General features: G+C 56.0%; 1 protein-coding gene across 1 annotated transcript in view; it reads right to left on the bottom strand.

Moving 5' to 3' along the window:
* Window positions 1-1,251: 1,251 nt before the first annotated feature.
* The window catches only part of PIK3AP1 (phosphoinositide-3-kinase adaptor protein 1), a 62,897-nt gene continuing 39,385 nt past the window's right edge, over window positions 1,252-24,763 (bottom strand). The window contains exons 6-17 of the mRNA XM_075934528.2: window positions 24,554-24,686; window positions 23,260-23,456; window positions 20,700-20,889; window positions 15,876-15,971; window positions 14,862-15,041; window positions 14,056-14,121; window positions 13,382-13,587; window positions 11,654-11,726; window positions 10,104-10,259; window positions 8,805-8,875; window positions 8,151-8,266; window positions 1,252-6,565 (exon numbers count right to left, since the gene is read on the bottom strand). Coding sequence (XP_075790643.2) covers window positions 6,511-6,565; window positions 8,151-8,266; window positions 8,805-8,875; window positions 10,104-10,259; window positions 11,654-11,726; window positions 13,382-13,587; window positions 14,056-14,121; window positions 14,862-15,041; window positions 15,876-15,971; window positions 20,700-20,889; window positions 23,260-23,456; window positions 24,554-24,686 — 1,539 coding nt within the window. The 3' untranslated portion in view covers window positions 1,252-6,510. The remainder of the gene's footprint in view (window positions 6,566-8,150; window positions 8,267-8,804; window positions 8,876-10,103; window positions 10,260-11,653; window positions 11,727-13,381; window positions 13,588-14,055; window positions 14,122-14,861; window positions 15,042-15,875; window positions 15,972-20,699; window positions 20,890-23,259; window positions 23,457-24,553; window positions 24,687-24,763) is intronic.

The following is a 24,763-nucleotide window of genomic DNA, read 5'->3' as shown; positions in this document are numbered from 1 at the left end:
CTCCAGCGCGTGCAGGGGGGGGACCGTTGGGGGAGGGGCTGATCCAGCGCGTGCACGGGGGGGGACCGTTGGGGGAGGGGCTGATCCAGCGCGTGCATGTCGGTGCAATCATTGGGGGAGGGGCGGACCAGCGCGTGCACGGGGGAGGGGCTGTCTCCACCTGTGCAAGAGGGGGAGCCATTGGGGAGGGGGTTGGCAGTGCACCAGCCTAGCCAGGCCCAGATACTGGGCAGGGCTAGAGGCATAGGGCCAGTGCCCCCCCCCCCCCCCACACACACACCCTATGTCCATTCCTCACCTGGGCTCTCCACCAGCCACACCAGGACTGTTAGGAACAGGCCACAACGGGTGTTGAACAGTCCCCTGGTTCATGGGACCTGCTCAGCTCATGACACGCTCAGGACAGGGCACTGAATTGTTCTCTCAGATAAGGAAGATGGCAGAGTTGAGGCTAGCTGGCAACTCCACTTGTTATTAGGGCCTGTTTGCTACCCTGCTACGCATGACAATACCCGATGAGCTAAAATGCTGGAGTTGAGAAGGTTGTGATCTAAGCCTACATCAGTGGTGGGCAACCTATGGCCCCGAGCCACATGTGGCCCCTCAGGGCTCTCTGTGTCCCACGAGACATTTTGTTTATCCTTGCCCATGCACTGGATTGCCAGATTCTGCTGGTTTCCATTGGTGTAATTTTCTTCCTACTAGTATTACTAACGTGACACACATAGAGTGCCAGGGCACATGAAGTAGGGATTTAAGAGTGTAACCCGTTCACCGATAAGCATCAGCTTAACTGTTTCTGTTTCGGTTAAACTCTTCCCTCCTAGCATACCTGTTGCAGTACCAGTTCTAATGGTCCTTACACTATTAAAAATCTGAACAGTAGCACCGAACTTAACTCAAGAACATTATTTTCCATGGTAACAGAAAACCTGAAAGGGTATGTTGGCTGCATGTAAAATATGGCAGTGAAATGTGACTTATTTTTAAAAATAACCTCCATTTTAATCAATCAGTAAAATGGGTCATTTGAGTACAATCTGTGCTGGAGGAGAATGTAAAACTTTGCGGCTGAATTGTAGAGAATATGTTGTGTAAACATATAGTAGGTGCACAAACATCCCAATTTACATGTGCAGTAGGCAAACATCCTGGTGTACGTGTACAATTTGAATCGTGAGGGCCTTTGTGGTATGCATGCAGTTATGAAGTCTGAGTTAGGGCTGCAGTCAATCTGAAGAGACTGGTAAATTTACTTTGTCAGTAACTGGAAATTTATTATTCAAAATTTTGACATTTAAAAATATCCCAAACATGTTAACAGTTAGAAGTATAAAACATGGCATTAAGCATTTGGTTGATCAAACAGAGAGAATATAAAAGTAATTTTCATAAGCTAGGGCTAACATACCTGTCCTAAAAGGCAAACCACATCCACTTTCTACCAAATATTGCACAACGCCAGAAAATAAATATTCTAACATCTGAATATGGGTAAGTCAAGTGAATATGAGAGTCCTTCTTCCCTTATATCTTCATACCTGATGTTATATGGGTTGATTAGGGCTGATCACAGTCACTTCCCCCATTTTGTGCAACTGGCAAACACCACAGCCTGATCTTTTCTCACTGTGGCTTTAAGCACTGAATTTATGTTCTCTGTAGAATTACAGAAAACTATGTTTTCCTTCAGCCTTTCATAAAATGAGCAGATCTCAAGGGAGAGCCTGTCCCCGCTGAATTCCAGGACTAAATCTTCCACTGATGTCTACAGAATCAGGATTGGTTCCATTGAGCTGGCTTTCACAAACATGGCTGTCCAGGCTGCTGTATGTTTACTTTTTAAAAACAGTCAGATTTGGACTGCCTGCCTCTAGGGACGGAACAGAGACTTCCGTTTCCACGGTGTGCTGGCAGACAGCCTTAGGCTTTGTCTACACTTAAAGTTGAAAGTGCAGCAGCAGCAGTGGTTTAAAGTGAAAGTGTGGCCACGGCATGAGCCCGGGGAGAGAACTTCATATGTAAACCACCTCGATGAGGGAAGCAGCTAACTCTGCTGGGAGCCACACGCCCAGCGCTGTAGCCTGGTTCACACTGGGGCCTTACAGCGCTCTAATTTGCTGAGCTGGGAGGGAAGGAGGTTTTTTACACCCTTGAGTCAGACAGTTACAGTGCTGTGAACTGTCAGTGTTGACTTAGCCTTACACTTTAGCAACAGGGCACGATGGCCCCATCTGCTCTTGTGGGTTTTGCATGCACAGGGGTGTAACAGAGCAAATGCATTTCACATCAGCCTTCACAGGTCACTGCTGAGCCTCATTTGAATCAGTGATGTGGAGCTGAAAGATCATCTCCCATTGCCAGTGCTCTCCCTGTGTTTTCACTTTAAAACAGGAACTTTTTTTTTAATGCTTCAATGACAAACTGAATTACCAAGCATTTCTTCTTCCACTCTTTTCCTGCTGTTTCAGCACTTTCCCCCTTAGCCAGAGACAATATGCACTGTATGTTCATCCAACACAAGAGCCTACAGATAAAGCATCAAGCCCTAAATCATTTTAAATGACTAATTGGAGACTAGTCAGCATGAACAGAGGACCACATCTCTGGCCTCTAACAAGGTGGTGCCCAGGCTATGAGCCACACCTGTAGCATTGCCCAGTTCCCGTGTTCACATGACCCAAGCACACGAGGCTGTATCATCTGCTGTTAATAAAAGTGCTTTGTCCTAGATTGCCAGCCACACAGCCCATCCGCAGGCAGAGTTACAAGGAGAATGTCTCCAGGGGATGTATTTGACTTGTGCTCCATACATGGCACACCTGCTTAGACTAGGGGGAGGCGTTTCCTCAGCGCAGGAGTGTGGCCTGAACCAATAACACGCCTTGGTGTCGCTGTCCCAGCAGTGGGGTCTCTCAAAGCGGCATCGGTGGACAAGAGGCTTTGGGAAGCACAGAAGGACAATCGTTTAAACGGGACTGTTTGGCCCGAGGGAAGTTCGGAGCAGCAAGAGGGATGCGGGCCAGGCAGAGATTTGAGGGCTATTTTTAGATGCCAGGCAAGCAGCTCCAACAAGTGAGGCGCAGCGTGCTGCTAAGCCCAACCAGCACCGAGATCCCACCAGACCGTGTCCTGACCAAGCTCAGATGAGAGGAAACCTGAGAGTCTCCTAGGTGCTGGATGAGCGTTACCCAGGGTAGCGTTTGTACCGCTATGTACATTGGACAAACGTCTCAGACACTTCGCCAAAGGATCAATGCCCACAAAACAGATACCAGACAGGATCACAAAGAAAAAACAGTTTCTTGCCATTTCAACCAGAAAGGACGTCTCAACAACGTGATTACCTGCATCCTGCTTCAAAGGCCTTTTAAGACTGCACTTCAAAGAGAATCCTCTGAACTGTCATTCATGCTTAAATTCGACACTTTACATCCAAATTTGAATAAAGACGCTAATGATCTTACCCATTACAAAGATAGCTTCCCCAATTATCACCTCTAATATCATTAGCTCACAGACATTTACCTGCCCCCCTTCCCCCCTCCATCCCCCTTCTGTTCTGAAATTTGATTTTGTCCTTTTCATATGTTCATTTTTTTTAAATTGTATCCTTTGGTATATATGGCTGTGACTATTTTCTTCCACTATTTGATCTGAGGAAGTGGGTCTGGCCCACCAAAGCTCATCATCTAATAAACCATCTTGTTAGTCTTTAAAGTGCTACATTGTCCTGTATTTTGTTTCAGCTACACCAGACTAACACGCCTACATTTCTATCCCCTAATAAACCATCTTGTTAGTCTTTAAAATGCTACATAGTCCTGTTTTTTGACCCAGGGTAGGGGTGACTGGACAGAGAATGCAGGCAGTCACCACCTTCCCCACCCCCCAGCTTGCACGGTATGCTTTATCCCAGCAGCTCTCAAACTTCATTGCCTCACAATGCCCTGCTGACAACAAAAGTTACTGCATGGAGGGGGGGAGTGAAGTCTGAATCCACCCAACCCCACTTCCTCATGGGGGGGCCAAAGTCAGTGCTTCAGTCCCCAGCAGGGGCCCTGTAACCTGAGTCAGGACTGTGGGGCTTGGACTTTGGCCTCGGGTGGTAGGGCTCAAACGGAACTCCTTTTCGGGCCCCAACCAACTTTCTGGAGAAATGCTGAAAGTTCAACACACTGACTACAGGTGAAGCTCTGGAAAGGAGATGTTCTGATCTTAGGAGAGGGACTTGGCTCTTTTCCATCTGCCCCACATTCCCTGGTTCTTGCCCTTGCTTATGTCCTGGGAGATTGGAAAGCAGCGAATTCCTGCAGTGCTGCAGCACAGAACCGACCTGACAAGCCGAGGAGGAGAGAGAGGCAAGGGAGCCCATGGACAGCTGGTCCCACAGGCCTAACAAAGGGAAGGACCCCTGAAGGTGTGTGCAAAAGAAAACAGAAGTTTAGGCCCCTGAATCAACTCTCCTCTTCAGTTTTATTTCCTTTAACTCATTTCCTCCTTTTGTGGTTTCGTTTTCTTCTCGATTAAAGTGAAGAAACTTTTTTCGGGTCAATGGAAAAGTGCTGGGGAGGAGCTGCTCACCCTCAGAGAAAGGGGCAGAAACACAACCCCTGCGGTTTGCACCACAATCCTTCCCCCTGCTAAAGCAAGTCACCGGCACTCTACAGCAAACCAGCGTCGGGAGCCCGCCGTGTTCCAAGCACCCCCTAGTTAGCAGAGGAGAACACGCGTATGCTTTTAACGCAGCCCCGAGGGCGCTTGTATGGAGCCGTGTGGGGCGCAGGCTGAGAGAAACTAGGCGGTGAGGTAATATCATTTATTGGAGCAGCTCCTGTGGCGGAAAGGACGCGCTTTTGAGCCACACAAAGCTGCATTGAAAAGCGTTTCCACTGGACTGAGAAGTGAAGATGTGTTTCCCAAGTCCTAGCCTGAAGTGTCTGAGTGACCCCCATCTCTACAGGGCAACACCAGGGGGCACCCCATGAATTACTTCCCTTCCCCCTCCTCCACGCTCGTCAGTGACTGGCTCCACTGGCCACTTGCCGAAAACACCCAGCCCTTGGACACAACTGCAGTGGGTGCAGCGTTGCTCAACAGGACGGGCAGGCCAAACCCAACCACTGAACCCGATGCCTGTGCCCATGGAGGAAGCAACAATCAAATCCCTACCTGAGCCACATGCTACGGCAAAGCAGGAACGGCCTTCATGTGGCCATAATTCTCAAATGCCTGCAAGAGAAGGGGACGGCCAAAGGACTGCTGAAAATGTCTTCTCCTAATGCAAGAGGTCAGCTACAGTAATTCCTCATTTAACACTATCGATATGTTTCAGAAAATGATCGTGTTAAGTGAAAACGTGTTATGCGGGGTCAATTTTCCCATTGAAAATAATGGAAAAGGTGGGGGTTGCGTTTCAAGCGGTGGTGTCAGTTAGAACCGGGACATAAGGTTGGGGGAGAAAGGGGACTGGGTTACAGCAGGGAGGGGAGGTGTTTGGCTCTGGAGAAGGGAAGAGGAGGAGAGGGGAGGGGGATTGGGTTGGGAGTATGCCCCTGCGACGGGTCTGCCAGGACCCGGGCTGCATCCAGAGAGGGGGGGTCGCCAGGGAACGGCACGGCGAGTGGCAAACCCTCCGCTGCTTTGCAGGGAGGCAGGGGAAGCCCCGCGCAGCCGCCGGCGATGGGCCGGCTGGGAAAATCGTGTTATTCCGGGGACGGTCGTGTAATTCAAAAAACGTTGCCTAAAAAAAAATCGTGCTATCGCAAAAACACGTTAAGCGGGCACGTGTTAAATGAGGAATTACTGTATTTGGATTTCAAGTAACAATGCTGCTAAAAGGCGTCTATACGGCTATTCGTGTTACAGGGCAGTCCCCGCACTGGCCATTAGACAGGCTTGCAACCAAAAATGCTGTGTTAGCACCTCGCTAGTGTCGCTCCCCATCCAAGGAGAAGAGGGTGGGGAAGGAAAAGGCTGTATTCAACGTTTGCTTGAAAGGGGAAGTCTTCACATAGTGCGTTTTGCAAAACCATCACGTCCAAAGGAAGAGCCATTTCAGGGGAACGGGCCAGTGTCAAACCGTTACACCCAAGTCCTGGGAGGCTGCTCGAGGGGAGCCTTCTTTGAAGACAGTCTCTGAGAGTTTTTACAAAACAATAATTTCCCGGTGGTTCTCTTTTGTTTTTACAGCTTTCAAGTGCAGGGTTCCATGAGGACAGCGTGCTCTTGGGGAGGGTGTAGCCCCACCTGAGATGGACTCCAAAGTCTCTCTGCCACCTCAGATACGTATTTTTCCACAAGTCCCAAGACACTCCAAGAAAAGAAAAAAAAGTCACAAAAGGAGGGGAGATTTCTCAGTGAAAAGTTACTACAAAATGTACCAAGGAGCTGGGAGGGGGAAATCATTTGGCTTCCATCTATAAATAGTATAAAAAAAGATTCTTTAAAATATATGTATAGATATGTACACACACACACGAATATCCCGTAGTCCAGCAATCTCCGGAGTCAGCGACCTCGTGGTGGCACAGGTGGGGCGAAAAAGCTTTCGTTGTTCACAGGCCTGCAACAAGACCCAGAAGTCAATTAGAAACCAGAGAACAGGGCTTTGGAACAACATATCTCATACCCAGTCTCTAGTGTGAGAATGCATTGTGCTGGATATGTAAGTTTACATAACAGGGCAGTGTCTTATGCACTGAAGTTGACATAAGGTTAGCAGGGACTGCTAATCAGTGATTCATCAGCAGACATGGAACAGAACCCAAGAGTCCTGCGTCACACCAGACAAAGCACTTTGCCCTCTGCATCTTGGTTCCTTCATCCACACCAGGGTTTCCCAAAGCGTGCTGGGAATGGGAGACGGGAGGGACCACGTGATGTTGTGTTCCCTCCCTCTGGGGCACCTGGCGTTGGCCACTGTCGGCAGACAGGATGCTGGGCTAGATGGACCTTTGGTCTGACCCAGCATGGCCATTCTTATCTGCTCCATAGAGCCCTTGGGCTCCATGCAATGGGTCTAGGGGCTCCAGGAGAAAATATTAATGGCAGTTGTATGACTCTGTTATTTTGTTACTAATTTTCTGATAGTCGTCTTTGGGGGGGGGGGGGAATTATAAGAAATATGCAAGATATAAAAACAGAATGCCAAAACTTTGTCTATTTGGGTACCCACTGAATTTAAAATCAGGATATTTTGAAGGCACCATCAAATTTTAAGGACCCCGTAGGCTGAAAAAGTTTGAGAAACCCTCATCTGCATCAACAGAGCCAGCCTCACTGGGCTGTGGGAAGATGTAATGTCTGTAGAGTTCCGTGTTAGATTAACACTCTAGACTTACAACACCTTTCTTCTGAGATCTCAGAATGTGAGCGAGGGGAGGAACATGACTGGTAACTGCAAACTTCAAAAGCTGATTGACACCTATTTCAGGGGAGTGAGTTAGCCAGTTGTAAGAGCCAAAGGAATGAGGAATTCTCTGCTTCTGGACATGACACACAACTGTATCTGGATGCATTGTAACAACTGGAGAAGTTTATTAACACGGCGAGTTACACAAGCTAGGATCTGAAAGCGTGGGCTACACGGAATGGCACTGGTTTAACTAAAGGGATTTTTTGTAACTGAGTTTACAGCAGTCTGACTCAATCAATATTAAAACTCACCTTTAGTTAAGCCAGTGCTGCATTAGTGCCGAGTCGAGTCCTAAAGGTAAACAAATCTGCTTCTGAATGTAAAACCAGAATGTCGGGTGGGAGGGCGTTCCCTCCCCAAACACAGCACTGCCTGCGAGCGTGGCATGAGGGGTCCTTCTCCAAGGGATCCCTGCACATATCTCAGCCAGGGGCCCGCTCCTGGATTAGATGGCCCAATGCAATTCAGCGTGGTGGACACCATGTCCCAGTAACACAGAACTTTTTAGCATGTCAGCTGATTACTAAGAGGATTGCCAGTCAGGTGACGAACTAGGAAATTAACTCCTCTAAGCACTATGCGAGTGTAAAATGGATTCCAGAATTAACAAACTCAATCAATGTTGCTAGTAAACAGCCTGGTCATTCTGGTGAAAGGGATGCATTACGCCTGCAGCCGTCCAGCTGTGAGCACTGTGTTGCAAACTGTTGGACACCCAAGATCCGTACTGTACCTGCTTGCGCCTCGCGGAGGTATTCTCGGAGGCCGTTCAGGCGGCATAAGGGGCAACCTCTCCATTTGCTGGGGTACTGGGCTACGGTTTCTGCTAACTTCCGGGATTTCATTATCCTGCAAAAGCGGAAGGGGAAGGGAAGTTTTGCTAAACCATTCACACTGCACTAGAATGTTGGCTCCTCCTAAGGCTCTCCCCCAAACATATTGCCTTCGGTGTCATTATGGCAGCATAATCTCTTGACTGGTCAAGTCAACTGAGGAAGATCAACTTACAATCTGACCAAGAAATCACAATAAGGGAGGCTGTACTCAGGGCCTCATGGAGCAATAAGTAGGAAAGCTTCCTGCCTCAAAGAGACTGCAAACGGACTACAGACACGAGGGCGACACAGATGGGGAGAAATCGGGCTACAGAATTACATGCAAGAAAACTGCCGGGATGCTCTTTGGAACCACATTCTGAAGCGCTGTGTTTCTCCCACTTCCACAGCAGAAGCGCGTTTTGTTCAATTGAATGCAGGTGCTAAGCTTTTGTGCTGCTTATGCATTTTCAAGGGAAATATATTCAAAAAGCCATTTAAAAACCAATGCAAAAACCAGGCCCGGGTTTGTGACGGCAAACAGGCAGCGGAGGAGAAAGAAGGCGGCTTACCTCATTGTCACCTTCCATCCCACTACTGACACTCAGCGTGCTCCGAGTGCTCGATCGGTTGCTGGCACTGCCTGGTTTGCAGACAAGAGATGAGGGTGTCGTTACACCTAGAGCTATTGCCAGCCAGAGGTCGTTCTGAGCGCCCATTTACCTCTTCATGCCTACTCACTCCACCATGCCTCCTCCAGCCCACCTCTGGCATCGCTCTCAGATTGGGCAGCAAAACCGGGCTCCTGTACGTCCCGTGGCTTTTAGCAGGATTCTCGCGCAAGGCCCTGCACTTGCATTTGGGTTTCCAGCCCGTGTTTCACTGAAAGCATTTGACTCTGACACTGGCTTGCGGAGCCAGGAAGCTGTTTCCACGCCGGGAGCACCCCTCATTTCCAGGCCTAGTGAAACTGACATTGCCCTGGTGGTTCCATTCGTTACATGGACACAGCAGGGTCCCCATGCCTCCACACTCCTGGCGTAACACACTACAGGGCTAGGGAGCCCAAGAACCTTTTTAGAGCCCCATGAGTCCCCAACGTAACGGTGCTGGAACCAAGACAAGTTTGTTTGCCCCACTAGCCGCCCCCAGCTGGCATGGGTGACAGCTTCAGAAAACCCGATCTTCCATCCCAGCACAGCGTCGGCACAGCCAGCCACTGAGAGGGGAACCAGGACCTCAGCCAGATTGTTGGGGGCAGCGAGGTTACGGCACCCCATCCAATCGGCACCCTGCAGAACTCCCGCCTTGTGTAGTGAGCTAGACCCGAGGCGTTGGCCTCCGCCCCAGAGATGTGCCCAACACACCCCGCCTGGGCCCCCCGTTCTGCCTCCCTAGGCAGCGAACCACCCTGCTGAACTCTCAGCGCTACTCAGCCTGCGGGGGGAACTCAGAGCATCGCGGGCGTGGAATGAAGCAGATTCCAAGCCAAGGCCAATAACGTTTTCCAGAGTGCCCGAGTCACACGGGAGCCCACTGGCAGCCACTTCGGACCAGGCAGCCCCTTCTCGGTAACAGCCGAGGGATTGGCTCCTGGGTCAGTTCCCTGCCTGCAGTATCCGGAGACCCTTCAAATCACGTTGGCGCATTGCATGCTGGGAATTGTAGTCGGGGCGAATTTCCTTCCTATTTAAAGCACTCGCAGACCTGCAGCTATTGACGCCACTCACTGGAGGGGGGTTGTTGCCGTCAGTGGGCGTAGGATGAGACTGACACACCCCGCAGCAGCGCTCGCTTGGGGGTTTCTGAGCGCTAACGTCCAAAGGCAGGCCAAGGGGAAGGTTTTGGGCCAGCTCTCCTGGCGTACTTACTTGCAGTGCTAGAGGTGCTTTCCGTTTTCCAGTCTCCGCGCTTCAGCTCCTTTCTGGGGGGGAAAGTGGTTTTCCTGGGGCCAAATTCATAGATGCCACATTCCAGGTTCCCGGGAGCGTGGCGAGACAGGCGGATAGGCACAGTGATTTCCAAGTCTAGAAGGGAAAGCAGCCGTCAATAGGTCAGCGCCGGCCTCTCCCAGGCTACGGCCCATCCAAGCCAAGGTTAACCCGAATGACGGCAGGTCACAGCACCCATTCCCACCGGGACTTGGCTTCCCTTGCTCAGTGCCCATTAAAAGCATCAGCTGGGCAGCTGGACCACACTGCTGCTGCTTGCCAGGAGAAGGCCACAGACTTAAGCCAGATGAACCTGGCCTAGAGCAAAGAGAGGCCATTTCATGTCACCCCAGGAGCACCCCCTGGACGCTTAGCAGAACCGCCGCTGGGCGGGGCCACATTTAGCGTCTCTGTTCTCCACGCTCAGCAGGAACGCCGCATTGGAATGGCCCAGTTCACACCTGGCCCCTCTCGCTCCCCCACTCCTGCGTGGCTGTGGCACCAGGGGAAGAAGCCGAGGGGCTGACGTTAAGGTTCTCCTGCTCTATTCCCCACGGCCATGGAGATGCCGGGGGCCCCGGGCCAGTCAGCGAAGGGCCCTGCTCAGGGAGGTGCAGACGCTGCAGCAGGCGGGAAGAGCTGAGGGGATGGTGTTTGTAAAGCTCTCGCTCCAGGAGAAGGGCTATAGGCATGGTGAGAACATCAGAACGGCCAGACTGGGTCAGACCAACTGTCCATCTAGCCCAGTATCCTCCTCTGCCAACAGTGGCCAATGCCAGGTGCCCCAGAGGGAAGGATCACAACAGGGAATCCTCACATGACCCCTCCCCTGTCACCCATTTCCAGGCAAAGAGAGGCTGGGGACACTATCCTTGGCCATCCTGGCTAACAGCCATTGACGGACCTAATGTCCATGAATCTATCTAGCTCTTTTTTGAACCCTGTTAAAGTCCTGGCCTTTACCACGTCCTCTGGCAAGGAGTTCCACAGGTTAACTGTGCGCTGAGGGAAGAAAAACTTCCTTTGGTTTGTTTTAAACCCGGTGAGGGGTGCAGAGGCCAGGCTACGGGCCGTGTACACATGGCTGCCGCCTCAGCTCCACTCCATTTACCAGAGAGGGGGGCTCTTCTAGCCCAGCCTTCTGGTGGGCGGCGGGGCTGCTGCAGCCAGCTGGTGTCCTGCTGCACCACGGGTGGGAGGCTGCTCCAGTCTGGCCAGGCCTGCTGCGTCATGCCTTCCCAGCGGGGTGCGGTTGGTCTGGCCAGCCTGCTGGTTAACCTGTTAGCCGGTAAGCATCATCTGGTAAGGGTAATGCGTACCAGGTAACCAGGTAATCCTTTACCTCCCGAACACAAGAGTTAATAAAATCCATGCAGACAAAGTTCCAGCCTGCAAAGCCAAGGCAGATGAGCATGGGACTGGCAGATACTCTGCAAGTGACCCCATTAGTAGCTTTGTTCGCGGACAGCGAGGTGGAGTAAGCTTGTTACCTGAACGGTTTCCCGCTTTTTGCCTCTCCATTTGCCTCCGGGTGATGCTGTCTCGCAGCCGTTTCAGGTTTTCCTAGAAGATCACAACACGCTCTTTTCAGGGCTTGGGATAAGCGGACTCGGGCCGGCGTTTTATGATGGTGAGGAATGTTCTCGGGCGAAATCTGTCTCCGAGCTGCACCCCAGCAGCAAAATCTATTCCCAGGAGAACACCACATGCTGTGGGGGGCACTGAAGGCTGAGAGGCCCACCAGTGTCTGGTGGAGAAGCCCTGGAGAACGCTGTGTCCAGAGCCGACTCCTTGCTCTCCTATCCCCCGATGTCCTGTATTTCTGTTCCCCCGCTACGGGCACTACACAGACACGGGATTTGTGCCGCTGCTCACGGCCCCCCCCCCCCCGACATCCCCACCAGCCCTTGCCGAGGGGCAGGCAGGAGGTGGTAAGGGCAGAAGGGCAGTGGGCCACCACGCCCCCCAATTTGTGGGGCTCAGTCCTAGTGGAATTCCAAACCTTCCCGCTGAAACAAGGGGGGAACGGATGGGTAGCTGGGATATAGGTACCGACTTCACGTTTTCCCCCGGGCGCACCAACCCTGCTCTGCCCCGAGGGCTCGCCCATGCTCTGCTCCCTCCCACCCCACTGCATGCCTCCTCTGGGGCATCACCTCTTCCTGCACCCTCTTGACTGCTTCCCCAAGGCCCACGCCTGACCACTTCTCTCTGCCTTCCCCCAAGCCCCTACCTGAGCCCCCAAACGGCCGATCGGGGGCGCTTCTGCCCCAGCTGTTGCAGGTGGGTGCAGAGCACCCACTATGATCCCCCCGTGGGTGCTCCAGCCCCAGAGGACCCCTGGCGGCAGTGCCTCTGGCTGGGGACCCCGCCGCAGCAGGACACTGCCGGGTGACGAGAGGAGGGGGAGCTGTCTGGGAGGACACAGCCCAAGGGGACCACCCCCGGAGGCGAGGTTTAAAGCCAGAGCAGCGGCGGTGCTACGCCCATGGAGGGAGGGAGAACAGGGAGGAAGGCGACCTCCTCGGAGCTGTTCTTGTCTCCAAGCAGCAGCGCCCCAGCAAGCCTTGGTTCTGGGCAGTGTCCTCGGGAGGCTCCCCGGGCGAGAACGAGGGGAGGAAGGGGCTTGCTCTCGTCCCGCCAGCGCCTCCAGGAGTCTCAGTCTCCGGCAGCCCCTGCGCGCTCTCGCGGACGCCTGGGGGATCCCGGCTCGGCGGCAGCAGGAACACGAGGGGGGCTAGGAGCCGAGAATGCTGCAGTGGCCGGAATATGGAGCCAGGGAGACACGGGTGCTCGTTTCCCGAACCCCACCACGAAGTGCCGCGCACCCGTAACCCAGGGCCTCCCTCAGGCACTGGCCCCGCGGTAGCTGCTCCCAAAGGCAGGCTCCCTCCAACACCCGCAGAGTCGTCAGTCGGGCGTCTCGGAGGCCGGAGGCGGGGGAAGCCGTCTCCGGTCCAGCTTGCCGGGGGCCAGCGGAGGGTCAGGCCAGGACACCGCTGCCGGTCGGAGGAGGGCAAGAACCGTTGGCCTGACGGCACAACCTTGCCAAAGATGGATGGCAGGGACTGAACTGGACTGGCCGACAGCTCCCTTCTCGGCCCCCGGGGCACGGTGATTTCAGAGACTCCAGCAACGCCCTTCCTGCTGCCAGGGAATGGATGGGACCGGCCAGCCCCGAAGGAGCTGGAGGGACGCTGAGAAGCAGCGGCTTGTACCTGCTGGAACCGGAACGACTCCGACCTCTTCTTCTGGTTCAGCTGCCACTCCTTAAAATGCAGCACGGCCTCGTCGACGTTGAGTATCCCCATCTTGACCTGCTCCTGCAGCGTAATCAGCTGCCGCTGCCCGGGGGTTTTCATGCCGGCGAACGGGTCGTAGACGCTGGACTGCGACTGGTCCCTGACGAGTCTCACCGCAGGCTCTGGAAAGAGCAAGTTAAACCAGTCACTGGCCCTGGGTTGGGGTCTATGCCAGGGACACAGGCGAGCTGTCCGGCACCCTTATGTCCCTGGAGGGGCCCTGGCTTGCAGACGCATAGAGACGGGCTCTGCCCTTAACAGCTTGAAGTCCAAATAGATGGCACACAGGGCAGGAAGGGAAACTGAGGCACGGAGCAGCGCAGGGTGTTTGTAGGGTTGCCAGGTGCCCGGCATTTTTGCCTCCTGTCCGGGGAAAAATTCAGAAAATACCGGACAGCTCAGCACATCTCGGGTGTCCGGTATTCTCTGAATTTTTTTACCGGACAGGAGGCAAAACTACCGGACTGTCCAGGTGAATACCGGACACCTGGCAACCCTGCCCACACACGCTTCGTTCCCAGGACAGTAGCTCACAGCGCAAGCTACTTGAGCATTCTGGGAACGTTCTGGGGCGCAGGCGCTGGGCTTACCTTTCTTCATCTTCCCTGTGGAGACGTACACATTGCTGGGCCTCTCCTGAGTTTTCCCTGCAAAGACTGAGAGACGGGCTCTGCTCAGACACCGCTCGGCACCGGGAAGGCTGCACACGAGAAATCGCACGGCACCCCACCCCCCGCGGAAGGCCAATGGGCCGCCTGGTAGCAACAGGGGAGATGCAGCCACACAGGCTGCCCCCAGCGAGGGCTGAAGGCTGATGCCTCTGTGGCTTTGCAGCCATCCGCCAGGATAGCCGGCTTTCTCGACACGGGAATGGCGGCGTGGGGTCGGCCCGCTGAGTCTCAGGCAGACAAAGCCATTGCCACGTCACCTCACCCATGCAGAGCATCTGGGGTCAAGTTAGTTTCCGGGCAGGGAGTGTTAGCTAGTGGTTAGGGAACGGCACTGGTGCTATCTCCAACTGCAGAGACTCAGGGACAGCTTTACAGAGGCTCTGGGCCTGAATTTGCCCGTCTGCACACCAGCCACGCCTTTGTCTGCTTGGCTCTGTGGGGGCTTCCTGAAGAAACGGGGCCTGTCCGGAGAGTCCCTGCCTGTGGAGGCCCGTAGCCCCACTGCTCCCGCGAGGGGCGGAGTCACGCCAAGATCGCAGGATGCAAAAGCCCTGCCGGGAGAGGGGGGACGAAGGGTCCAATCCAGACCACACACTGGACCCGACCGCCGGCCCATCTCCTAGGGAACGAGCCAAGGACCCAGAGGTGACCAATCTACGCTCCGGGGATTCAGACGAGGCGCTGGGCCCATGGGACAGACCCACAGACGGTGCCGGGACACGCACCTTTGGAAATGTACAGCTCCCTGTCTTGGTGAAGGGTGCTGGAGTCGGGCCTGGGCACGGGGACGGGAGGCCTGTTGACCATTTCCTGAGGGAAGTCGTCCTGCTCCACAGTGTGGTAAAGTTCGTCCTCCCCGCACTCCTGGTAGGGATCCTCCGAATCCGGCACGTCCGTGCTACTGCCTAGGGGACAGCCACAGTCAGCGAGAGACGGGGCCTCCCCGAGCGGGGCTCTCGCGCTCCCCCCGATCCCGCCACCTTCAGCCGGCCTGACGGCGTGGCCACAACGGAAACAGCCACTCGACGAGGCAGCCACGCCGGGCCCAGCCGCCCACCGCTGCCAGAGAGCAACAGCCCCAAGCAACTCCCCCGAGGAGGTCTCCTGCCACCTACAGAAACTAGCAGCAGAGAGGGAGGACGGCTCCTCAGGGGCTGGCACTCCCGGGGGCTCCTGGCTGCAGGGCTGGCACTCGTCTGACTGGCCCAAGCAAAGAGCGAGGGGAATCCTACAGCTTCATTCCTCCTCCCCAGGCTTCTGTTTGCCACAGGCGGGGAGGGCGAGGGGCACCCAGTCCGGTGGCAGATGGGGGGGAGCCGTTCCAGCCAGGCCCACCCGCCCCCGCCCCTGTTCGTCCCCCTTTAATCACTTAACCGGTTAAACAATATGGCTGACCAGGGAGCCAATCGAGCGGGATCTTACGCCCCTATTCCGGAGCACCACCATGCAGGAACCTCAGGCCCGAAAGCTTTCCCAGCAGGCCCCTCAGCACCCAGCAGAGAGATCGGGTCTCATCCGTTCCCACTGAACTCAGGGCAGAGGCCCCCGCGCTGTCTGCACAGCCAGGCAGGAGAGGAGAATAACCAGCCACCCCCAGAGACTCAAACGCCTCCCCCAGCAGATGGGCCCTCGGGGGCTACAGGCCACAGCAAGGCGAGAGCACCCGGGCACCTCCCTGGCGCGCAGTGGGCGGGACTGGCCCCGGCTCTTCCTCCCCGGCGCTCCCTCCCCGTTCTCACCTTCTAAGAACTTGCGGATCATGGAGTCTTTCGAGGTCACAGACAGCTGGTCTCTGGCGACGGGGGCTTCGGGCGCCGACTGAAGCATCTCGACATCTGGAAGAACCGTTGGGAAAAGTAACCCCTGGGCTACGGCTTCACCCCGCCCCCGGGTTTGGCACAAGCTGCTCCCCCCCGGCGAGGAGTAGCGGGGGTTGAGATTTCGGACACACGCTTCCGCGGGGGCAATTCCAACCCCCAGCCTGTGCCCTCCGAGAGGGCCGTGAAGCCAAGTCCCAGTCGGACGAGCGAGGGTGACGGACGCCCACCACGGCGAGAGAGGAGCAGTGACACGCCCGCTAAACCCACATGCTAACCCTGCCTGCCTTTGCCCATCACTTCCCAGCACGGGCACCCACTGGGCTGCCACATCCGGGCGTGGCCCCTGCCTGCAGGAGACCTGAATGTAGCAAGGCTTGGATACGGGAAGGCGGGTTCGCTATCCCCACCGAGCAGGCCTGCTGCCCGGCGCCCTGCAGCTGTCTGGACCGCGGCCTGTAGGACAGTGAGCCCTCCGGCGTGGCGGCAGCCGCAAGACGCTAGATGCTGGCGAACCTGGGGGCACAAGGGGCGTGGCAGGGCAGGGAAAGAACACAGGGAAAGGCAGGAGGGTCTAAAAGGGAGCAGACCTTGACAGCTGACGAGAGGGTCTCTGAGCCGGGCCCTGCAAGGCGCTGAGCAAGTGGCATTAGGTGTCAGCGAATGGGAAGAGCGCCCAGGACCTCTGGCGGAAGTCTACAGGAGCTCAGAAGGGAAAACACCCCGAGTGACCTGGCCACAAGAGAGTCCAAGCCACAAAGAGGCCGTAGCAGTTCCTAGAGCGGGAAGGAGCTGCTGACCCAGAGGTGGCGAGACCGTGGGGAAGGCATTGACCTTGCGAGCTATTCCCCTGAGTGACCAGGAGGGGGCGCCATCCTAGCAGGGAGGACAGCACCCCCTCAGGCACCCCTAGGGGGGAAGCATTCTTCTGAGCAGGGCTGCGTGCAAAGCGTGCACCATCACGGCCACGGGCTCCCCGTGTGGAAATGTGGCCGTTCTGGTTCGAGCTGGTTTTATTGTGGCCAGGTTCTAAGCCCCTGAAAGTTGCTGGGCTCTGTGCGTTTTGCACAGGGTGTCTGCCTGGTCCCCCGTGCCCAGCGAAGGAAAGCAGCGACGTGCACGCCGGGACGAGCCACCGCGTGGTGCGGCCGAGCGTTCACGGACGGTGCCAGCCAGGCGCCGAGGGTGAGCTACTGTTTGGAAGGCGCCACGCACGGGAGTGCAGGGCGCTGCACTGAAACGTGACGTCTTGGTCGAGTCGTCAGTAATCGTAACCGCCTGGTATTGACAGCTTGTACAACCAGCCATGCACAGGCAGTCTGAGCCGGGCGCTGACTGGTGGATCTCGGAGCGGAGCAGTGTCAGGAAGGCAAAGCCCCCTCATCCTCTGCACAGAAAACACAGCCGGCCTCGTGCTCCTTTTCTGCAGAATCATCAGACCAGCGCAGCAGCAGGAAGTGGGGCCTCTTCTATTGCGGAGCCAAATCTTTTCACCATATAAACTACTGCATAAGGCGGCTACGGCTTTCCTGGGAGAAATCGACCTCCATGCCAATACGCTGTTTCAGGCAGAGAAAATCACCTGCCAACAGACTGCTCTGACCCCTCGATAGTGAGTGACCTGTACTGGGGACCAAGTCTGCTTTACAGGACTGGTTAATAGCTCCCTAACCCCACCAGCCATCTGCAGGGTGGGAGTTCAGTGTAGGGGGGGTCTTCCCCCCTTCCTCGTAGATGGCCAAGCTGATTTTGCCAAGGAAAAATAAAACCTCGCCAGCTCTGCCCAGCAGAGCGCCACGCTCGAAACGGTCCACGCGTCGGAGGATCAGGCTTAACTGGCACGAAATACAGCACACGCCCGACAGTCGAGCCGAAATATCGAGCACGGGAAGCTGCTCAGTGAAACGGCCGAGAGGTTAGTGGCAGCTCACAAGGACCCGCAGACACTGGCAAGGCGGGAGGCAGACTGGCTTCCCAGAGGTAGGCGACTCTCACACCCTTGTCTCTGGCACACAGTTCTGCCGTGGTCATCGGTTAATGCCTTACCCATATCCCCAGATAAGTTGACACCTGGGCAACCTGCTAGAATAGATGGATTGTCTATTCCCTGCAGAAATGAGACTCGGGCAGGGTTTAGGGGGGAGAGCAGAGTAACCCACAAAGTCTGCGCCTCGTGCCCAGCCGTCCTTTGTAAGTGGCCCCAGGGTTGCTTCAAGGACCGAGGGTGCAGGATCTCGTGGCGTGAAGCCAGCGGGGAGAGGACAGGCCACGCTGGACCCTCGTGCTGCCCTCCAATTTCCCCTCCCCTCGGTGCATCGACTGGAGACCAGCATCGCTGTAAGCTGGGCGCTTGGGTGGCCACTCAGAAGAGAGTCAGATGCCGCCCCGCTGACTAGCAGATCGCTCAGAGCGAGGTTTTTGGTTTCTAGTGGTGGTGCACCCTCGCACATGCCTTGGTGCACATAAAATTTATTCCACACACGGATGGAAAAGTTTAGAGGGAACAGTGCTGGAGACTTCCCATCGGTCAACAGCTTCTCCAGTTCCAGCAGAGCCTTGAAACTTCTAGGAGGTCAAGTCCCTGCCCCTTGGTCTCGCGATACCCACAATGCATATGGGCTTGCCTCGGTGCGTAGCTGTACCTGCCTTTCAGGTTGGCACGTACGGAATCCCCTGCCCCTGGCTCTGGTACGGCTTCAGAGGCACTTGTGGCCAGCTATTACTGAGCACACACAAAGCCAGCTGTGTTCAGGTCAGCCTCTGTCACTTAGGACAATGGCTTCAGTGTTTGGCCATCGACCCGGCCCCGACTGCGGAAGGCGTTACGTCTCGTGCGCGAGTTCCCTGGAGGAAGAGGAGGCGGCTGCAGGTCCCCAGACACGGGTTAGAGGAAGGCCAGGGGAGCAGCCCCCCAGCCACTCAGGGCCTGCCTCATGCAACAGGTGTTTAACAGCTGCGGTCCCAGGAGCGCCCTGCGGGGCGTGTGAAATCGACTAGGTCAGTCTCTGAAGCAGGAAGCGCTCGCTCCGCTGGTCCCTGCCCCTGGGTGGGGGGGAATCAGGCTGTCAATGTGGCGCCCCGGATCTGTGCCCAAGGTCCCAAGCACACGGGGCGGGGGGCAGTGACAGGGGCACGTCCCCCACTAAAATGGCGGCATGCCGATGAGGCAGGAAGCGTGCAGCCGGTGAAAGGCAGTGCGGTCAGTGGGTGGCGCAGAGAGCGGCCCAGGGCTATCGGTGTCGCTCCTAGAGGGGGGAAGGGCCAGAGGCTCCCGAAAGAGGCTTTACAGCCGCGGACCGAAATAAGGGTCACGGTTTGCAAGTCCAAGTGTGGGACACTGTCCCGCCTCGCGGGAACGCAATGGGGCCTGCCGCACCTTCGTCCCCGGGGAGGGTCAGGACGTGCCACCTGGCTCAGGCCCTTGGCAGGACGGGCCATCAGCCCGTTTTCCTCGTCTGCTGAGCCCTCCGGCTCTGAAACTGGAGACCACAGCACGGAACGCTCCCCTCCCCCGGCCATTTTCAGAGCCCCGCGACTCTGGACAGTCCGACTCCAACGACTCGGACGGGGAGTGACGGGAACTGCCCCCCCCTTCCTCCTGCAAAACGATGAGTCCATCGTCCTGCGCGTCCCTCGAGTCCCGGCGGCTCTACTCCCTCCACTCACCTCGCTGCTCCCCCTTTGGGATTTGCCCTCCCCCACTAAATAACTGGCCCCAAGCTCCGCCCACTCGCCAGCGCACGGCCGCAGACCGCTTCTGAACCAGCACACGCTACCCACAACTCCCCAGCCCTGCCCTGGGCACCGGGACAATAGGCCTTTGAGAGCGAGACTGTCAACAGCGGCTTATTCTCCACCTGAAATCCTGACCGCCTGGTCTGGAAGCAGCACAGCCACGTCCACGCAACCACCGAGACGTCACAGAGACGGGCTTGCAAAGCTACTGAACCCCAAAGCCACTCCGGCCTGGCTCGTGGTGTCCTCTGCACTCCGAGGGCAGAGAGCACTCCCAGGTCAGGTCTGCTGTCCATGTGTTTCAGTAGACGTTCCCCCGCGGCAGTGCATTCTTCTTATGTGCAAATACCGTTCCCTACCCCAACAGCTGTTTCCAACACGCATAAGAACATCGGAACGGCCAGGCGGGGTCAGACCAAAGGTCCGTCCAGACCAGTGTCCTGTCGGCTGACAGTGGCCAATGCCGGGTGTCCAGGGGGAGTGAACACAACAGGGACTCAGCCACTGATCCCTCCCGTCACCCATTCCCAGTTCTGAAAACAGAAGCGAGTGACACCCCCCTTCCCATCCTGGCTAACAAGTACCGATGGACTTAAACCGCCCAACAGTAGCAAGCAACCCACATTTTTCGCTTATCCCACCTCCTCTAAAGACACTGCAGGGACCTCCCAGCTTCTGCATCAAATTTAAGCTCCTTGTCCTTCTTCCCAGAGCTCAGCTGGAGCCTTTTTTAACATGCTCCCGCCCTGCAGAGCAAGACCTGCGGTCTAAGGAGGCGAGGGTGCTTCTTTTCAGGCCAGTTCTCACAAAGCCGACAGGAGCCCAGCCACTGGCTCGGGAAGGGTCAGATCTGGAGCATCTCAGGTGTGGACAGAGCTGAAACGCTGCAACCAGCACACGTGACCTATGCAGTCGTGGCACTGCCCGGTGTAAACACGCGGCTTAGCGCAATAAGAGGGTTAGGCTCCATGAGGCCTGCGGCACTCCGGGCAACAGGGAGTCTATACGTACATAGATCTTCGGGGGCAGCCGGGGCGAAGTTGGCCATAGATTCATAGAGTTCCTCGTCGCAGCCGGGATTCAGGGAGCATTTCATCAGCAGGTCAGTGGAGAGGTGAGCCATGGACTCATAAACAGAGTCGTCCTCCTCACCCTGCATCAGCTCCTCCTTGATGTGGCTCTTCAGCATGTCGGCAGTTTCCTGGAGGCGGGAGTGCAAGCAAAAGGCTCAGCAAAAAAATAAAATAAAATGGAAATAAAGCACCTTGCGCGTGTTCTGGTTGACTGAGGGCGCCTGCAAAACCCCTCCAAAAGCCCCAGCTGGCATCCAGCGTCAGCGCCTGTATAAGGACGCAGAGGCCCTCGGTCGCCCGGGAGATCAGTCCGGTATGTTTCACCAGCCCGGCCACCCTCGGAGCCCAATCAGGGTGAGCCAGCCACCGCCTGTTACTAAAGAGTCTTCCCTACAGCTGAACGTGTGTCACAACCGCTCCATCCCCAGCAGAGCCGCACAAGCGCGGGCTCCATCGACAGTGGGCTGCCATGTCTCTGGAAGGCCACGCTCGCATTCTGCAGCACAGGGCTGGGTAAATAGCAGCCCATGGGCCGGATACGGTCCCCCAGGGCTCTATTGATCTGTGCCTCCGCAGGTAGGGGCGATGGCAGCTCCCATTGGCCAAGAACCACCACTCCCGGCCAATGGGAGCTGCGGAAGTGGTGTCCCAGTCTGTGCTGCTTCCCGCTGCTCCCATTGGCTGGGAACGGAGAACTGGGGCCAATGGGAGCTGCGGGAAGCGGTGTCCCAGTCTGTGCTGCTTCCCGCTGCTCCCATTGGCTGGGAACGGAGAACTGGGGCCAACGGGAGCTGCAGGAAGCGGTGTCCTGGTCTGTCCCGTTTCCCGCTGCTCCCATTGGCTGGGAATGGAGATCGGGGGCCAACGGGAGCTGCAGGAAGTGGTGTCCCGGTCTGTCCCGCTTCCCGCTGCTCCCGTTGGCTGGGAATGGAGATTGGGGGCCAATGGGAGCTGCAGGAAGCGGTGTCCCGGTCTGTCCCGCTTCCCGCTGCTCCCGTTGGCTGGGAACGGAGATCGGGGGCCAACGGGAGCTGCGGGAAGCGGTGTCCTGGTCTGCGCCACTTCCTGCTGCTCCCATTGGCTGGGAATGGAGATCCGTGCCCAATGGGAGCTGCGATCGCCCCTACCTGCACACGGGCAGGTAAATGGAACATCAGGGGCCGGGCAGGGCTAACCCTGGCGAACCGCCGCCGTGTTACTGCCCAGCCCTGCGGTAGCAGCACACGGACCAACTCGAGATCCTGGCCGGCCCCCCTCTGCGGAGCTCAGTGCAGGAATCCAGCGCCAGAGGGGACAGAGGAGAGGACCCCTCCGCCCAATGCAGAACAGCCATTGAAGGAGGCGGCAGCACGGGGGAAGCAGGAGTCCTGCAGCAGCTGCCACCTGCCACAGCTGCTGTCTGGAGGGGAGAGTGCAGGTTCCCTGCCGGGTGTCCGTGATCGGGGAGATGCTGAGGCCCTGGCGGGGCTATTAAGGGACAGGGGAACACCCCAGCCAGCGAGTTGCCTCTGCTCATTCCGCCTCCCGCCTCATGGACTCGGGAGGGCCAGGATACAGGCTAAGCACACGCGGCCCCTGAGCTACGGGCGGGGGGGGGGACAGGCCTTAAGGAGGCAGGGCCGGCCCGGGCTGCACTCCAGAGTCAGCTTCCTTTGTCGAGAGCTGCCCCAGAGCACGAAGCGGCCTGTGCCGGGAGACCCACAGGAAACCTCGCCGCTGGGGGCGGGCAGGCCCCTGCCGTTTCCCGGGGCGACGGGACTCTCTGAGGCGCTGGGGAGCAGCTGCGACTTTCCGAGGCCTGCAGACGTTCCGGACCCGCTCCCCAGCCCTAGCTCTCGGCCAAACTGCTGGCAGGAACGTCTGCCTGCTCTGCCTACGGCCGCAGCCTCCCCAGCTCGTGCTCCCGCACTAGCACTGACCACTGGCTTGCGCTTACAGTAGGGGACACGCCAGTCAGTGCATAGGGGCTGCTCTCTCTAGCCTCACGGACAGGGTTCCCTAGAAGCAGAGCGCTTGGGCAGCCGCCCAGGAGAAATTCAAGTGCTGCCCAGCTGATTCGCAAAGCCCTCACAGCCGGCAGCGTACGTTTCTATTGGTGGTGCACATCTGCACAGGCCTTGGTGCACCGAACAAAATTTATTCTGCACACGGATGCAAACTTAGTGGGAACATTAGTCGCTGCTTCTCTCGCCACAGGCCTAGGAGAAACAGCTTGCAAAGACCAGACCAGGCCTGTGACAGTTGTGGGGTATGGATCAAAGAAATGTTTGGAGATGGCTGGAGTTTCTCACCCTCATTCACGGAGGCAGGGGTAGCAGCGCGCTGGTCCCAAAGGCCATGGGTGGAGGGCACCGTCTGTGTCTAACTTCTTCTGTTGCCCTCTGCGAGCCCCGGCCCCCGCCCACCACGCTCGGGTTCCCAGCCCGACGGACAGCCATCGGGGCAGCCTTTACGACGCCACGCGCGCCAGCCCCCCGCCACACCCGGCTCCCTCTTACCACGTATTCGTCAATGAACTGCCGGAGGTCCTTAAAGCCGTGGTTTTCGGCGATGTTGTTGGGGTAGTGCCCGGCTCTGTTGGCGACGCTGTAGGCCTGCAGGGCTCCCGGGCACGTGAGCAGCAGTGCCGTGAGGTTCTTCAGCCCGTACTTGGCAGCGAAGTGAAGCAGAGTCGGCAGCTCCTCGTCCCGCTGATCTGGGAGAACAAAGGCTTTTCGGAATCGAGCGCCTCCCGGAGGGCAAGGAGGGCAGTGGCTAGCAGAGGGGGAGGCACGCTGAATATCCCGGGAAGAGCCGCTCCCGTCAGAATGGAGCGGAACCAGAACGAGCCGTCTAGGACATCTGGATCCTGGTTCCCGTTGGCTTTCCTGGGAGTTTGGCATCCAAATCCCTTACGGCATTTCCAAAGCGCCGCGTAGCCCTGAAAACCGCAGCTTCAGAGACGCTTGGAAATGCTGCAGGAGGGCGCCCGTGCCTACCACACGCTGGCGCTGCATTGTGCCCTGTGTGCATTGCTTGGGAATAGCAAGGTGGGCAGAGAATCGAGTCAAACCTAGAGCCTGTTTGAGGCACCCTTCCAGGAGCCTTGTCGCTAAGGGAGGCAGCTGGCTTCACCTCAATCTAGTTCTTTTTTGAAGCCTGTTATAGTCTTGGCCTTCTCAACATCCTGTGGCAAAGAGTTCCACAGGCTGACCGTGCACTGTGTGAAGAAAAACTTCCTTTGGTTTGTTTTAAACCTGCTACCTATTTTTTTTAAAATGGCTCCCATCGGGTGCTCAACAGCATTAGGCACTTTTGAAAATGTTGGCCGTCGATTGTTGTCCCACCTGCTCTAGGCCCACTAAAATGGTTCTTTCCTCTACCTGTTCTGTGTTACAGCCCCATAGTTCCATTTCACATGGTGGTTTAGGTCAGTGTTTCTCAACCAGTGGTACCAGTGGGGTACTCGGGAGAAGTCTTGGGGGGGTACATCAACAACTGAAATTTGGAGAAAACTGAATTTTTATTTTAAGTTTTACAGCGGTTTATTATTTTTGTACTTTTTACATCCAAAAATTTCATCGCCCACCCAGCTACGATTAAGTTGTTTAAACAAACGTGTTGCAATGGTAGAAAAAAAAATTGTGTGTCTAAAAACTGTAGGTACTGGGGGTACTTATATGTTTTTTTGGAAAAGGGGGTACTTTTTTAACTTTATAAAAAAAGGTTGAGAAATACTGGTTTAAGTGACTCACTTTACAGCTATTTGTTACACAGGCAGAGTTATAGTGGGGATGCTTTTTAAACACTTACTTGTCGTCATATCTTCTTCCTCCAGCTGGTTGATTCCAAACAGATGCAAGCCACTTGCCGGGATGTTGTTCTTCAGGGACTCAGTCAACAGTTTGTCCAGAGTGTCTATATTATATGGCACTATTTTAAAGGCCTGAACACAAATGAAAAGTAATTTATGTTGGAGGCATTTTCAGTTGAGTGTGGATGTCTAAAGTAGGTTAAAAATAA

This window comes from Pelodiscus sinensis, chromosome 8, assembly GCF_052426305.1.
Source record: "Pelodiscus sinensis isolate ZL-2025 chromosome 8, ASM5242630v1, whole genome shotgun sequence".
Taxonomy (NCBI): Eukaryota; Metazoa; Chordata; order Testudines; family Trionychidae; genus Pelodiscus; species Pelodiscus sinensis.
The sequence above is the reverse complement of the archived record's forward strand: the minus strand, read 5'-3'. Positions and strand labels throughout refer to the sequence as shown.